The following is a 17,742-nucleotide window of genomic DNA, read 5'->3' as shown; positions in this document are numbered from 1 at the left end:
AAATAAAAGGTTGATAATGCTGGTGCTTGCATTCTTTTGCAGTGATATAGTAAATTATTATTAAAATTTCATTGCCATCTGAATCTGCATTTAGATTCTATGGGAAAACCCTAGGGCTATTATGTAGTGTCATCTGTGCACACATGTGAAGGTTAGATGTCCAAAACTGCTTATATCACATAGTATCACTTTATAGCTGCCTCTTTATAGTGTTTCTAACCTGCCCAGAGGGTTTATGATGCCCTCATTTCTTGTTGACTGTATACAGTGCATCCGGAAAGTATTCATGTCGCTTTACTTTTTCCACATTTTTTTATGTTACAATCTTATTCCTAAATAGATTCAATTCATTTGTTTCCCTCAAAATTCGACTCACATTACCCTTTTAATGACAATGGGGAAAAAAGATTTTTTGAAATTGTTGTAAATTGATTAAAAATAAAAAACCTGAAAAATCACATGAACATAAGTATTCACAGCCTTTGCCGTGAATCTTTAAATTGAGCTCAGGTACATTCTGTGTTTCCAATGATCATTCTTGAGATGTTTCAGCAGCTTAATTGGGATTTACCTGTGGTAAATTCAGTTGGTTGGACATGATTTGAAAAGGCATACACCTGTCTATATAAGGACCCAGGGTTGACAGTGCATGCCAAAGCACAAACCAAGCATGAAGACAAAGGAACTGTCTGTAGACCTCAGAGACAGGATTACCTTCAGGCACAGGGCTGGAGAAGGTTACAGAAAAATTTCTGCTGCTCTGAAACTCTAAACACATTTGGAGAAAACCAGGCACCGCTCATCACCAGGCTAACACCATCCCTACAGTGAAGCATGATGGTGGCAGCATCATGCTGTGAGGATTTTTTTTACATCAGCAGCAACTGGAAGACTAGTCAGGATAGAGGGAAAGATGAATGCAGCAATGTACAGCGACATCCTGAATGAAAACCTGCTTCAGAGTGCTCTTGACCTCAGACTGGGGCGACCAGTCATCTTCCAGCAGGACAATGACCCAAAGCACACTGCCAATGGAGTGACTTCACAACAACTCTTTGAATGTCCTTGAGTGGCCTAGCCAGAGCCTAGAGTCAAATCCTATTGAACATCTCTGGAGAGATCTGAAAATGGCTGTACACCATCGCTTCTCATCCAACCAGATAGAGCTTGAGAGGTACTGCAAAGAGGAATGGGCAAAAATTCTCAAAGACAGGTGGGCCAAGCTTGTGGCACCATATTAAAAAAGACTTGAGGCTGTAATTCCCGCTAGAGGTGCATCAACAAAGTTTTGAGCAAAGGCTGTGAATGTTTATGTACATGTGATTTTTCAGGTTTTATATTTGCAATAAATTTGCAACAGTTTGAGAAAATCTTTTTCACATTGTCATTATGGGCTATTGTGTGTAGAATTTAGAGGAAATCAATTAATTTAATCCATTTTGAAATATGGTTGTAACAAAAAAAAATTGTGGAAAAAGTCCAACGCTATGAATACTTTCCGGATGCAATGTATATTTTTTTGTGATGGGTGCTTTTCTGCATTGAGGCTTATCTAACAGAGATCAGTTGGTCAAAGCCTCATGTTGTCCAGAGTTTACCTCAGGTTCTTACGCTATTATGCTAATAATTGCCTGACATTTGTTCTCTTTTTTTGGTTAACAATTCCTTTAAGATTAAAAAGCCACAAAAGTACAGCTTCATAAAAGGCAAGTCAATGGCTATTGGCACTTATAGACTTATAAAGTCAATAAAACATACACAGGCAAAAGTAAATTAATATTGATGACTTAAAACTGTACTCTGAGGTCTTGTGAAACATTTTTTGCAACATTATTACCTACAAGCTACCTACCTGTACCTAGCTTTTGCATACAATTTAGTATTGATTTTTGCCCCGGTGCTTTTCTCCACCGAAGCTTATCTAACAGAGATCAGTTGGTCAAAACCTCATGTTGTCCAGAGTTTACCTCAGGTTCATGCGCTATTACGCTAATAATTGCAGGCCTGACATTTGAGCCGGTCAAATGGCACTCACTGCTGGGATGTAAAGTAAGCCGATTTCAGGTTAGCACAACAGGAAGGTTGAGCAATGCACATGAACATGAGAGACAGACTAAACGGGAACGAGAGGTGAAAAAAGGTTCAAGACAAGCATGTAGGGTAAATCCAAGCAGAAACAAGGGAAATGCAATCGGCTAATGTCCAAGTGTGCTGAAGAGGTTTCTGATTCCACCAAACCTGTAGAAAACCATTTGGTTCAATGAGTCTAAAATGATCACGTCTAATTCCATAAGACAACAAAAAAGAAAAGTTTGGCAGTGGTTTGCGAGATTTCTGCAAGCACCTCCCTTTTCTCTGTGAAACAAACGAAATTGGGTCATTACGGTGGCTCCACCATAATACTGGACTATCTGCTGGTTAGGGCAGTGTACCATGCATGGTACATTTCACATGAATGCCACCCAAAGTGCCAAATAGGAAATGGGACATTCTTATAATGCCAAACATCCCAGCTCTGTTACATCATCGTCCCGCACTGGTATGGCGTAATTAGTAAAGTTGTCTTTTCTCCCACAGGGGACATTGGAAGTCTGTGCTATTTGGTTAGATAGCATTTTATTGAAACGAGGGTAATAAGTATGAGGCATTTACATAATGTCCTGCTGGTTATCGCGCCCCAGTTGTGCTACATCAAACAAGAGTTGACGTCCTTCTTCCTCCACTGCCATTTAGTCACACAGTACACACTTGTATAAGACAGATCATTCAAAGTCATTGCGAGTTGCATAAAAATTAAGTCTAAAAAAATAAATCAGTTACTGTAAATGGACTTTTACACCTGTTTCTGGTTTTATTAGGTGAGGTGAAAAATCTTTTTTTGCATTGTCATTATGGGCTATTGTGTGTAGAATTGAGGAAATAATAAATTTTTATCCAGTTTTGAATAAGTCTGTAACAAAAAAATGTGGAAAAGGTCAAGTGCTATGAATACTTTTAAGTGCTGATATCCATTGACTTGCATTTTATTTATTTATTTATTTATTTATTTATTTGACATGGACATCACAATTACACTGGAATGTAATTTGTTTAAGTGTTATAGCAAACTTGCTAATTCTCAACACCTGTCCACAGGAGGCTTGACAAAATTTACAAAATGGAAATATAATAAATGCATATACACAACATTGATAATTCTTTACATAAAATTACTTAGAAATAATTAAAAATATTTAGATTACTTTCTGATTTTAGGCTAACAGGTAAATCATTCCACAGTTTGGCTCCCTTAACAGAGAAAACAGAATGAGCAAAAGAGGTCTTACACTTTGGCACTAGACAGTAACCATTAGCAGTTGCTCGTGTGACTAGGTTTAATGCTTACTGATTAAATCAGAAAATTGGAACATTTTGGAACATGGAGCATTGGAACATGATTATTTCACCATTTAAAACCAATTTAAGATAATTAAATTTAATAAAACTATCGAAACTAAAAAGGTTATGTTTGCATAAAACTTCACAATGATGCCATCACATAGGCTTTAAGTCCATAGTTTTAACTGCTTGTTTATTTATTGAGTCAATAGGCTTCAATGTAGTTAAAGAGGCTTGTGACCATGATGTAGTGCAATGCGTCAAGTGAGAGAATATCATTGTGTGCATGAATAATTTTACTGTTTGATATGTTAAAAACCTTCTTATAAAACGAAAACAGTTTATACTTTGCTTAACTTTTTACTTATATTTTAACATGACTATCAAGTTTTAAATTAATGTCTAGAGTTATGCCAAGATACTTAAATTAATCTTTTTATAAATCTGTTCTTTTGTGGCCTATTAATCTTAAAGGAATAATTCACCCAAAAAAATATATAATAATAATTCTGTTATTAAATACTTACCATCATGTTGGTCAAATAACCTAAGAGATTCATTCATATTCAAAACACATATTAAGATATTAATTAAATCCGAGAACTCTCTTATCCTCCAACAGCAACAATCCCAAGTCATTTAAAGTCCAGGAACCAAAACATTGTCAAAAAATTTCATGTAAGAATAATAATAATAATAATAATAATAATTTTTTACATTTATATATTACATTTACATTTTCTGGGCATGCAAAGCGCTTTACACAATGGGGGGAATCTCCTCATCCACCACCAGTGTGCAGCATCCAATTGAATGACGTGACGGCAGCCATTTTGCGCCAGACAGCACACCACACACCAGCTGATTGGTGGAGCGAGAAAGCCAGTTATGATATGGGGAGGGTTAGGAGGCCATGATGGACAAAGGCCAGTGGGCCGATTTGGCCAGGACGATTGCATCTACTTGTATTTACATTGACCAGTGCATTGTATTTTCCATTAAAGTAAGCAAGCAGCACAGCCATAAGAGGCATATTGCCTGCATTAAATATGGAATCTGATGAGGAAAACATCAATTTTTTTTTTTGTTGACCCAGTAATGCTCTTACAGTAGTATGATTACAGTTTAAACACTGAAGTCACATGGAATGTTTTGACTATTTTTGGCTCCTTTTCTGGACTTTGAGCATCTGGATCGCTCTGACGAGAGCTCTCTGATTCCATCTAAAAAGTCTTAAATTCTGTTCTGAAGATGAACAAAGGCCTCAGGGGATTGGAATGACATAAGGGAAAGTAATTATTAACAGAATTAGATTTTTGGGTTAACTATTCCTTCTGAGTTTCATACCCCACTTTACTTCTGCTATGTGACACGGTTTTATGTAGGCGTGTTACGTATCACATTTGATCCGTGATTTGGATGGATCACAACCCACAGTTCTGAACACACGTGACCTGTGGATTATTATATATTTTTACTGGTAGATTAATCCTAAATTTATAACGATCAGAGAGAGATCGCCTCTCGCCTCATTCAAATCACATGTATGAAAGCATTTAGGCTTTCCAATAAAATATAATGATGATGGAAGATGTTATGGAAGGTTATTCGGGATGTAGTGGGTTTCATTAAAGGTGTTTTCTGTCATTAATTGTTTAGCCTGCATTAATGCTTTCAGTGTAAGCTGCACGATTAATCATTAAAAGATCGGGATCGCAACACCCACGCAACATAAATTGTAAATGACTGTGATTTGCTTATGTTTCTTAATCTTTTGAATCGCTGCATTTAAATCTGTAATTGAAAAACAAAAATCAAGAAAGAGATTTAGTGCTTGGATTATAAACAGTCAAAAAACACAGAAGTACTAGTATAATAGTTTATAGTTTAGATAAAACCACTGACGTTTATGTTAAAGATTAAAATCACTGTCATAAGCATTTAACGACGCTCAAAAATAAAATTGTAGTCAGCAATTACATTTATTTGGCTAGTAGGTGGCGACAATCAACCATTAAAATATGCCACTAAATAATTCTTCAAAAATGATCATCAAACATTGAAACATGAAGTTTTATGAGTGAATTATTTAATCATTTATTGAAAATGAGACTAAAAATAAAAATGGGTTGTACAAATTATAATGTTAGATTTCTACATTTAGTGTTCTCAGCAACAGTAGTAGCAGTGAATTTTTCAGTACCGAATATTTTACTATTTATTTTTATTTAGCTGATTATTTGTTCATTTTATTTTTAATAAAATGACAGATTCTAAGTAATTTTTGTTAAAGCTAAAAGTGTTTTGCAGTATTGTTTTTGTAATAAATGTAAAGGAATTGACATTTGTCTCCTCCCCTTTTCCGCTAATCCAAAAAATGGTCCAATTCGTGTCAAAAAAAAAACTATGAGATATAAAAACTATACTGTGATCCGAACCATGAGATTTGTGATCCGTTACACCAATAGTTTTATATGAAACTGAACAGTCAGTGTAAAAAATGTAGGGTGACTTATCCATCAGGAATTAAATGGGTTTGGAAAAGGTGTTGCATATTAGAATCAAGCCAAATCTAAAAGAGAGTGTGCAATCAGTTGAGTCATTATTGAAGTAAGACTTTGAAGTTATTTGAGTCCATAACTTCTGGAAACACAAAGTGGATGCTGACTGCCAACTTTACCCTTTAGTTAATCGTAAAAAAACAGCAGTAGCCTAAAACATCACCTAAATGGATAACATTGGCTATTAGTTGACATTGTTTCCTCTCTGTTAATGCCAGCTGAAAAGGAAAGGCAACAACAACAACAGCAACAGTAACCAGATTACAGCACACCATTTAGGGTGGAATCAGGACAAATTGCTAAACTTTTGGACTTGATTAGACTTTGACCTAATGGGTTTTCTGCGAATCAATTACTTAATGTTATCACAATTCTTTTTAAAATCATTTTTCTCAAACGCTGCCTAAGCTTGGCTATAAAAAGTCGCTCTAAAATGGATGTTTTTTGCATACTTTTTGAAATTTCCCCTGACTAAAATGCATGTTTAAATCATTTTTATCTGAAAACAATGCCATCTAAATGTACCCTTATGCAGTGTTTCTCAACCAGTTCCTAGAGGACCACCAGCTCTGCACATTTTCCATGTCTCCTTAAGCAAACACATCTGATTCGCTCATCGACCTTAGCAGTGACTGAAAGACCTGTAGTGTGTGTGACAATGGAGACACAGTATGCGTCGCATGCATGACAGAGGTAATGCACTCTGGATGTGCACATTCGTTGTTATGTTATTTAAAATGAAACCATTCAGATGGCATTCTGTGGCACGGCAGAAATATGAACAGTGTCCTGAGTCATTGCTGGGCACCACAGACAGCAGTGTGCGTACACTGATAAAAACCTATATTACATCTGTTGTGCGATCCCCTTTGCGATTGTCTTGCTGCGGACAGTTACAACCCTTTTGCCATCCTTGTTGAAACTTATGTTATGAGATTTATGTGAATTTGGAAAGCTGAACACATTCTGTAATGTACAGGAGACACGGAGGAGATTGATTGACAATGATCTACAGCCAATCAGGAGCATCATGGACAGGACAGTAAATCTGTAAAACCTCTTTTGGCTGCAGTTATCAATCTCACATATATACCCAGAGGAAACCCACATTGTTGTTATTATTGTCATTGCAAATTTTCCACCATTTTATTTATGTTTGATTATTATGTATTTTTTCTATTTTATTAAAATAGGCCTGCAAGTATAAAAAATTAAGTAATAACATAATATGAATTTTCAAGTTCAAACAGGCTGCAAAAATCAGCAAAACAAAGAAAAAACACATTTGCAGTACTTACTAAATGGAATTGCTTTATAATAAATACTTTAAACAGGTAAATACTTTACCTTTAAAACATTTCTTTAGAACCACAGCTGACCATAAATCCCTAATGATATAATATCTTGAAGATCCATGTTTCTAAGATCCAAAATAGCTTATTGTGGTTATCTGAGTTACAGTAGGCTAGCATGCCTATAAAATTTTATATATATTTTTCATTTATATATATTTTGCATCAGATTTATTGTCTAATCAAAGCTAGCACCAATATTTCATTAAAAGGGGCAAAATAACATTCATTTAAAAAAAGTTTGCTTTCTAACTGGTTCAGTTAGACTCACTGTAAAGCATAACAATGTATGTACTTAAGATAGATACAGTACTTCGCAACGATGCATATTTTGATAACTGCTTGCGAAGGGTATTTGATTTGTTTTCACACTGTCTTGGTTTTTTGTGTGATGGAAGGATTGTGCGGGTGCGCACCGGATTGAATCCAGCTGTAACCGACGCGCGGCCGAGACAGGGCTTTATTTATGAGTCCATTCAGCATGATTCCGCCCATTTTAGCTTTTGTTACTACATATACAAGTGTATCAATGATGAAGACTGTTTGAATTTTTTTTTTTTGTTCCAGAGAATCTTGGTTAGACTACTGAACGGTTCTTGCGGTAGTGCCAAAATAAGGGACTGTCCTGAGAAAATTGGGACATCTGATGACCAGGGTGACTAAAACAGGGCTATTCATTTTTCTGATTGGGCTACAGCCACTCTAAGCCCCAGTTTAGCATTGGTGTCGCTGTTTTTGAAAACCAGCAGACCGAAAGGAATACTTCACATTATTGATGAGAGAAGCATAATTCAAAGAGGCGTTTCCCGCATCATAGCGTAAATGAATTCTTCAGCCAATCAAGGGCCCCCTTCTTCCGTGGGCCCTGGGGCTTTAGCCCCACCTAGCCCTTATGTTAATCCGGCCCTGGTGGTATCCGTTTCATCACCCACAAGTTATTCAAGAGTGCAAATGAAGCTAAAAGTGGATATGGCCAACTGTTGCCATTTTGTTTGCACATCATCGTACCAACCTGGGGTAACCAAAAAAAAGGCCAAGAGGTGGAGCTCAAATGGAGAAACAGATGCTGGTCCCACTTTATATTAAGTGGCCGTAACAAATATGTACTTTTTCTTATATGTACAAATATGTACATGTAATATGTACAAATATTACTTCCAAACACTTCAAATATAGTTTGTGTTAGTAAATGCAAGGCTATTTATGAAATCCAGGCATAAGACTGTATGACAACGTTTCAGATGACTGTTCTTTAGCCTACAGCTAATCAATCTGTCAGATTCTGAAGTGCATTCAAGCAGACATCTAAAGTTGGGAAAATTAATTTTTTTAGGGGAGACTAAAAGGGGAGATTTGCGGGAGATGTGCGCGACGTATCTGAAGAGCGGGGAGGAAGCGGTGAAGTGGGGTGCACTACGTATTTGAGACACGGAACGTCCGGGAGACTTGGGATTTCTGATTCAAGTTCTAAAGAAAGTTAGAAATGATAAATCATCTTTAATATAATAAATACATTTATAGATATGCTATACTGTTGAAGTCAGAATTATTAGCCCCTCTGAATTATTATGCCATCTGTTTACTTTTTTCCCCAATTTCTGTTAATGGAGAGAAGATTTTTTCAACACATTTCTAAACATAATAGTTTTAATAACTCATTTCTGATAACTGATTTATTTTATTTTTGCCATGATGACAGTAAATAATATTTATTAGATATTTTTCAAGACACTACTATACAGCTTAAAGTGACATTTAAAGGCTTAACTAGGTTAATTAGGTTAACTAGGCAGATTAGGGTAATTAGGCTAGTTATTGTATAACGATTGTTTGTTCTGTAGACAATTGAAAAAATATAAAGCTTAAAGGGGCTAATAATTTTGTCCTTTAAATGGGTTTTAAATAATAAAAAAACTGCTTTTATTCTAGTCAAAATAAAATAAATAAGACTTTCTCCAGAAGAAAAATTATTATCAGACATACTGTAAAACTTTTCTTGGTCTGTCAAACATCATTTAGGAAATATTAAAAAGAGAAAAAAAAATCTAAGGGGGGCTAATAATTCTGACTTCAACTGTATAAAAATTTCACTCAACTGGCCACGGTTAAGTGCACACAGCATGCCATATTATGTGATAATTGTTGGACATAGTTCCAAAAGGCAATTGACCACATAAAACGAAACAAAATACAATGTATATGCCGAGTTCAGCAGCTAATCAGCTGGAATCAGCTGAGGTAACGTGATGGCGAGCAGCGAGACTTAGGGCCTACTCGCACTATGCCATCCGTACCGTGCCCAGGCCCGTTTCCCGGATCGTTTGAGAAGTGTGAGTGCGCTGAATCGGGCTCAAGCACGGTTCACTTGGCCGGCCCTGGCCCGGTTGGAAGAGGTGTGCCTGAGCGCGGTTCACTTGGGTACGCTTGTGTGTGAGTGCAAAATGCGCCAAAGCCCGAAACTGAAAGCGAGACGTGACTTTTAAGGGACTGTTTCATATGGATTAATAATCATTCTTACTGTTCAGTGAACGCAAACTGCCGTAGTTTATTAAAGGCGCAAACTCCTCACTTCACGACAGCTGCGCGCCTTCAGCAGACCTCCTCATTCCTGCAGCACGAGGGCTTTATGATTGTTTATGAGCGCCAAAAGTGCCGGATCTGTTCGGCGAAATATCTGACTGCGTGTCCCCGCATCCCTAATGACTGTTTGGCGAAATATTTGACGGCATATCAAACGACTGAAACGATATAACTAGAGAAATCTCCACTGTGCTGCTGAGTGAGAGAGTGCTTCTCACTGAACAGCGCAGCAGCGATGACGTAAGTGTGCTGAAGCCCGTTTGTGGTGTGAGCGCGGGCCGTCGGGGGAGACGGGAGGTGGGACAAGCGTGCTTTGGCCCGGTTCGAGGCAACTGTACCTAGTGTGAGTACGGCCTTAGCTGTCACTCAAGTGGTCAGGCCCTATATGCAGACTTAAAATAACTTAATATAAATGAAACGGATAAGTTCTAAAAAAAAATGTCACCCCTTCACAGTTGTCATGAAGAGTAATATTAGCTATTTACACCAACATTGTTTCTTTTTGTACCAGGCTGTAAGCACCATTTTTTTGCTGTCAAGTTAGCCAATTTAACATTGTAGTCAATAGAAATGTGTTCTATTTTGGAGCCAGACCTAGCGGAACTTCGTTGAAATGCCGTTTCAGTTACTTGCATATTAGCTTCATGAGGGAGAGCTGGATGTTGCCGCTTGCGAGAAAAGTGTTTTTAGAAACTCCTCCGACACAATATTGATTTTTTCTAGACTTTAATTTAACTTTTCGTCTCTCATAATGCAGTCACTTGGGGCTAGGCTTGTTACCTGTCTGGGGCTGCTGAGCCCTTGCAGTTCTTTCATTCCCTCCCACAGTCCAGAACCAGTGCCAACAGGAAGCCCAATAAACAAACAGGCCCCTGCCAAGGTCTGGTTCAGAGTGGTCTAGCCCTGATTCGCATATGCCTTCAATTATGCCGTGGTCCCCTCATCCTCCACACCTGTGAGATATTAGGAACAGCATGTCTGAAGGAATACCTCCCTGGGGTTAGCAAAGCAGCCAGCATATCAGGCTTTGATACCCTGATGAAGAAGGAAGGGTTGAATAGTTCAGGTTTGGTGGAGGCAAACCGAAGCTAATTTTCTGAACAGAACATTAGTTTTGTTGCGCCGTGGGTTTCTTTTACAGCTGTCTGTTGTTATTGAGCTGAAGCGATAAAGCTGGGTAATGCTTTACATTATTTTCCTCGCATCTAATGACCTAGCGACGGCGGCCAAAATTGTTTACTGATGTTTAATGTTGCTTTGAACGAACCAGAGCAGCATCAAAAACTTTTCTGTTGGGTTGCTGAACTTGAGCCATCCAATTGAACTTTCAGCGCTACAACTAACACTGCCTATTAAAATGTGTTGTTAGGACTGTAGCACTAACCCCTGGAGTGCAGGTTCTGGGAAGAATTACCCTGAACAGTCTACTGATATTCCAGTAGTATTATATTGTTGTGCATGTTTATCTTAATCTAGTTCAAGTGGTGCAGAAATTTCCAGTTTATGATCTTTATATCTTTCCTTTGCTAACACGCAAAGCTGTCTTTAAATGAGCTGCCATGATTTCAAAGCACCTCTCATCACAGGCACCATGCAATAAGTCACGACAGGGCAATTTTATTTCCAGTGAATGTAGAAATGTTTTGTTTGTTTTGATGGTTATTCCCTAAATGTGATCTTAAAAGTATATTTTTCGCAATTGCCAAAAATACATTGTATGGGTCAAAATTATGGATTTTTTTCTTAATGCCAAAAATCAAGAAAAAGTTAAGATCATGGTCCATCAAGACATTTTGTAAGTGTCCTACTGAAAATACATCACAATATAATGTTTGATTACTAATATGCATTGCTAAGCTCTTTGTTTAGACAAAGTTTTTTTTAAACCCTCAGATTTTATATCTCAGCCAAATATTATCCTATCCTATGTCTACTTATTATCATAAGTAGATATAAATGGAAAGCTTATTTATTTAGCTTTCATATGATGTATATATAAATATAAATAAATATATATATATATATATATATATATATATATATATATATATATATATTTATATATATACATATATATACATATATATATATATATATATATATATATATATATATATATATATATATATATATATATATATATAAATAAATAAATATATATAAATAAATATATATATATATATATATATATATATATATATATATATATATATATATATATATATATATATATATATATATATATATATATATATATATATATAAATAAATATATATAAATAAATAATGTGTGCGTGCGTGCGTGCGTGTGTATGTGTGTATGTATGTATGTGTATGTGTGAGAGTGTGTGTATGTGTATATGTGTGAGTGGTATTGATGTCCGGGGTCACAAATGTCACATTCTTTTCTACTGTGTTATAGGGACTGCAACAACTTTATACAGATTGAACATTCATCCAGTTTTTTTTAAATACTAGCCAATGGCCATAGGCATTGAGAACAACAATTATAATAATTTATTCATTTATTTATTTTTCTTTGGCTTAGTCTGTATTTCAGAGGTTGCCCTGCGCCAACCACCAACTTCCAGCCACAACCCATTACTGGAAAACACCCATAGACTCTCAATCACACACAAACTCATACACTATTGCCAATTCAGTTTTGGACTGTGGGGGAAACCGGAGCACCTGGAGAAAACCTACGTGAACACGTGGAGAACATGCAAACTCCAGAAACGTCAATCAACTCAGCCAGGACTCGAACCAGCGACCTTCTTGCTATGATGCGACAATGTTAACCTATTATCCACTGTGCCACTTATGATACAAGTAATAATAATTCATTTATTCATTCATTTTCTTTTTGGCTTCGTCCTTTTAATAATCAGGGGTCGCCACAGCGGACTGAACCGCCAACCTTTCCTGCATATGTTTTATGCAACGGATGCCCTTCTAGCTGCAACCCTTCACTGGGAAACATTTACAGTATACACACTCATTCACACTCATATACTACGGACAATTTAGCGTACCCAATTCACCTGTAGCGCATGTCTTTGGACTAGTAGGGGAAACCGGAGCACCCAGAGGAAACCCACGCCAACACAGGGAGAACATGCAAACTCTACACAGAAATGCCAACTGAGCCAGCCAAGGCTCGAACCAGTGACCTTCTTGCTGTGAGGTGACAGAGCTACCCACTGCACAACAAATCGTGTTCGCGTGGGCGTCCTCCGGGTGCTCCGGTTTCCCCCACAAGTCCAAAGACATGCTCTATAGGTGAATTGGGTTTGCTAAATTGGCCGTAGTGTATGTGTGTGATTGAGAGTGTGACAAAAGTAAATCTTTTTTTAAATGTTCTTTCGGAGAAAAATAAAGTGTTTGCGTGGGTTTCCTCCGGGTGCTCGGGTTTCCCCACAAGTCCAAAAACATGCACGATAGGTGAATTGAACAAACTAATTTGGCCATAGAGTATGTGTGTGTGTATAGATGTTTTACAGTACTGTGTTGCAGTTGGAAAGGCATCTGATGTGTAAAACATATGCTCGATAAGTTGGCGGTTCATTCCGCTGTTGCGACCCCTGATGAATAAAGGGACTGATCCGGAGAAAAATGAATGAATGAATGTATATTTACAGGCTGGGATGTTCATTTCTTTTGGTAGTTTAAGTGCAAATGACCAAATAAAACTTATTTGACAATTTGTTTTTGACAAGAACGCAGTGTAGTTGTATTTGTAGTCATAATTGATCTTGTATCAATACTGCTTTCAACCTAATCCAATCAAATTTTTTTCCAATCTAATGTTCTTTAGGTCTACTTTGATTGTGGAGCCAAGGTGGATGTTGTAGATGTTCAGGGCCTCATTCTGTCCCCTGGATTCCCTTACAACTATTCATCTGGAACTCACTGCGTATGGCAGTTCTTTGTGCCTGTCGGTCACCAGCTAGTCATGGAGATGTTTGATTTTGACGTCTTCGAAAGTCACAGTAGCCCTTCGAGATTCACCACCGCTTCAGTCCTGGAAGAGTTACCAAACGGCGATGGCACGTTGGTATCAAAAAGCCTCGCGAGTCCAAAGGAGCCCCAATCCACACACAGAGAAGAGGTCAAACAAGTGGTGATCCAAGAGCAGTCCACCAAAATGGAAATGACCAAAGTTTCCAATTCTGCCAAAATACTCTCTGATTCCCCCTCGGCTGCTCAAGCATCTCTTCCGCAATCCAGAGGACAGCCAGCCGAAGACAGAAATTCGGTTTCATCTCAGTCATCAAGAGCAGCCAGAGACTTTATCTCCACAAGTCCACAAACAGACGCAGATGAAGCTGTAAGCCCTGAAACCCAGTCGCCTCTGGTGGATGCCTGTCCGCACGATGTCCTCTACATATCTGATCTCATTACCTTCTCCTCCCGATTCTGCGGATCCAGGCGTCCGTCGAGCAGCCAGCTGGTCTTCGGCTCTGAAGATGACATGGTGGAGGTTATCATGGAGCTGATCACTACTACCCACTGGGGCCGTGGATTCGCTCTCCTCTTCCACTATCAGAATCAAACAAAAGCAGCCATGACTGAACAGCAGAGATCTGTGTTGACCTCAGACAGCAGAACTAGTGCGCTGCTCGGTGCAGTAAGTGGAACAGTCGCATTCGCTGTGGCTCTCGCTGGCATCCTCTGTGCGATTTTTAGGTAAGAATGGATGTAATGTCATTTTTCCGGTCATATTTAACCATGAGTGTTCCATTAACTTTGTGTCTTTAATTGGGGAATTATTCATATAAGCACCAAAACTGCACAATATTAGTATTTACTTTGATTTCTGAAGGATTGCAATAATAAAATAAGTAAAAATAGAAAAAAATGTTTGTACAAATTGCAATATTTACAAAAAAATATTAGTGTTTTAATGTGTTTTTGTTTTTAAGAAATGCACTTTGCTGGGATTTCATTAAAAATAGAGAAAACAAATTGTATTTTGAATACAGAAAATACAGTATTTTGTTTGTGGTGCACTGCAAAAATGTATATTATATGTAAGAAGAGTTGCAGTGGGATATGGCTGACATTATACAGCCGTATCGCACTGCTACAAGTGTGATATTGTGTTTATACAAAAGTTCGACGGCGTAATCGTGTATATAAACAAGAAAATCAAACATGGAAGGTCTCAATCCTTTTGGACGAGGAACTACTTTCTTCCTCCATTAGTTCACATCTGCAGCTGACGGTCAGAACAGCAGAAACCGTTACTAATTCACCAACGTTACTTTAGAACTAGCATTTGAATGATTCTTCGGTGCAATGTCTAAAGTGATGACAAAACAGGTCATTTTGCTCACATTTTAAGATTACAAGGCTGAATGGCATGAAATGCCATCAGTCTACAGGGAGTTCCCAGATTTTCTGTTGCAAGTGGGATATCAAAAAAATATAGACACACACACACACACACATACATACATACATATACAGTTGAAGTCAGAATTATTAGCCCCCCTAAATTATTAGCGCCCCTGTTTATTTTTTTCCCCAATTTCTGTTCTGTTCTAGGAAGATTGTTTCAGCACATTTCTAAGCATAATAGTTTTAAAAACTTATTTCTAATAACTGATTTATTTTATCTTTTTCATGATGACAGTAAATAATATTTGACTAGATATTTTTCAAGACACTTGGATACAGCTTAAAGTGACATTTAAAGGCTTAACTAGGTTGATAAGGTGAACTAGGCAGGTTAGGGTAATTAGGCAAGTTATTGTATAATGATGGTTTGTTCTGAAGACTATCGAAAAAAAAATGTGCTTAAAGGGGCTAATAATTTTGTCCCAAAAATGTTTTTTAAAAAATTAATAGCTTTTATTCTAGCCGAAATAAAACAAATAAGACTTTCTCCAGAAGAAAAAATACTTTCAATTGCTCTTTCATTGCCAATTTCATTGCTCTGTTAAAAATCATTTGGGAAATATTTAAACAAGAAAATTAAAATCAAAAGGGGGCTAATAATTCTGACTTTAACTGTACATAGCGTGAAATTCTACACACAATAGCCCATAATGACTATGTGAAAAAATTGTTGCAAATTTATCAAAAATAAACAACCTGAAAAATCACATGTACATAAGTATTCACAGCCTTTGCTCAATACTTTGTTGATGCACCTTTGGCAGCAATTACAGTCTCAGATCTTTTTTATTATGATGCCACAAGCTTGGAACACCTGTCTTTGAGAATTTTAGCCCATTCCTCCCTGTAGTACCTCTCAAGCTCTATCAGGTTGGATGGGAACCGACGGTGTACAGCCATTTTCAGATCTCTCCAGAGATGTTCCATAAGATTTAGGTCTGGGCTTTGGCTGGGACATTCACCGAGTTGTTGTGAAGCCATTCCATTGATATTTTGGTGGTGTGCTTTGGGTTATTGTCCTGCTGGAAGATGAACCGTCGCCCCAGTCTGAGGTCAAGAGCACTCTGAAGCAGGTTTTCATTCAGGATGTCTTTGTACATTGCTGCATTCATCCTTCCCTCTATCCTCACTAGTCTTCCAGTTCCTGCTGCTGAAAAACATTCTTACAGCATGATGCTGCCACCACCATGCTTCACTGTAGGGATGGTATTAGACTGGCGATGAGCAGTGCCTGGTTTTCTAAAATGTAATGCCTTTCAAATCAACTGAATTTACCACAGGTGAACTCTAATTAATCTGCTGAAACATCTCAAGAATGACCAGTGGAAACAGAATGTACCTGAGCGCAATTTAGAGCTTAACGTCAAAGCCTGTGAGTACTTATGTACATGTGATTTTTATTTTATTTGTATTTTTATTTATTTATTTTTTTTTTAATACATTTGCAACAATTTCAAAAAATCTTTTTTCACATTGTCATTATGGGGTATTGTGTGTAAAGTTTTGAGGAAATAAATGAATTTAATCAATTTTGGTATAAGGCTGTAACATAAAAGAAATGTGAAAAAATTGAAGCGCTATGAATATTTTCCGGATGCACTGTATATAAGTAATTCTATTGTTATACAGTTGAAGTCAGAATAATTAGCCCCCTATTGATTTTTTTTCTTTTTTAAATATCTGCCAAATGTTGTTTGACAGAGCAAGAACATTTTCACAGCATGTCTGATAATATTTTTTCTTCTAGTCTTATTTGTTTTATTTCGGCTAGAATTAAAGCAGTTTTGAATTTTTAAAAAACTATGTTTGGGACAAAATTATTAGCCCCTTTAAGCTAATTTTTTTTCCCCGATAGTCTACAGAACAAACCATTGTTATAGAATAACTTGCCTAATTACCCTAACCTGCCTAGTTGACCTAATTAACCTAGTTAAGCCTTTAAATGTCTTGAAAAATATCAAGTAAAATATTATTTACTGTCATCATGGCAAAGATAAAATAAATCAGTTATTAGAGATGAGTTATTAAAACTATTATGCTTAGAAATGTGCTGAAACTATCTTCCCTCCATTAAACAGAAATTGGGGAAAAAAATAAACAGGGCGCTAATAATTCTGACTTCAACTGTATATAATTTGTAATATGTCATCCTTTGCTTAAGTCTTCATATTCAGGGTTTTACATCCTTTCGTTTGTCTGGCTGTCAGTATTTCAATTAATCTTTCAATAGTTCACTTTAATATAAGTCAGATGTCACACACACACTTCAATGTTCGTGACAATGCAAGTCTGATGAGATGCTGTTGACACAGCTGGAGGTTTTCTCCATTGTTTGTAGCTTAAATTTAAGTCTTTCTTCTCCATTTTCGGAAGCACTTTGAAGTTAAAACACCATTCATACCTGAGCATGTTCATGGTGCCGCACCTGGCATTAAATGTAATGCACAAAAGCAAGGTGCAGTCACACA

The 17,742-nt window shown here is 37.0% G+C and overlaps 1 protein-coding gene across 1 annotated transcript in view; it reads left to right on the top strand.

Moving 5' to 3' along the window:
* si:dkey-112e17.1 overlaps window positions 1-17,742 on the top strand; it is a 54,468-nt gene that overhangs the window by 14,034 nt on the left and 22,692 nt on the right. The window contains exon 2 of the mRNA XM_068221410.1: window positions 13,689-14,560. Coding sequence (XP_068077511.1) covers window positions 13,689-14,560 — 872 coding nt within the window. The remainder of the gene's footprint in view (window positions 1-13,688; window positions 14,561-17,742) is intronic.

This window comes from Danio rerio, chromosome 5 (genome assembly GCF_049306965.1).
Source record: "Danio rerio strain Tuebingen ecotype United States chromosome 5, GRCz12tu, whole genome shotgun sequence".
NCBI classification, from domain to species: Eukaryota; Metazoa; Chordata; class Actinopteri; order Cypriniformes; family Danionidae; genus Danio; species Danio rerio.
Note: the sequence above shows the minus strand (reverse complement) of the source record. Positions and strands in the feature narration are given on the sequence as shown.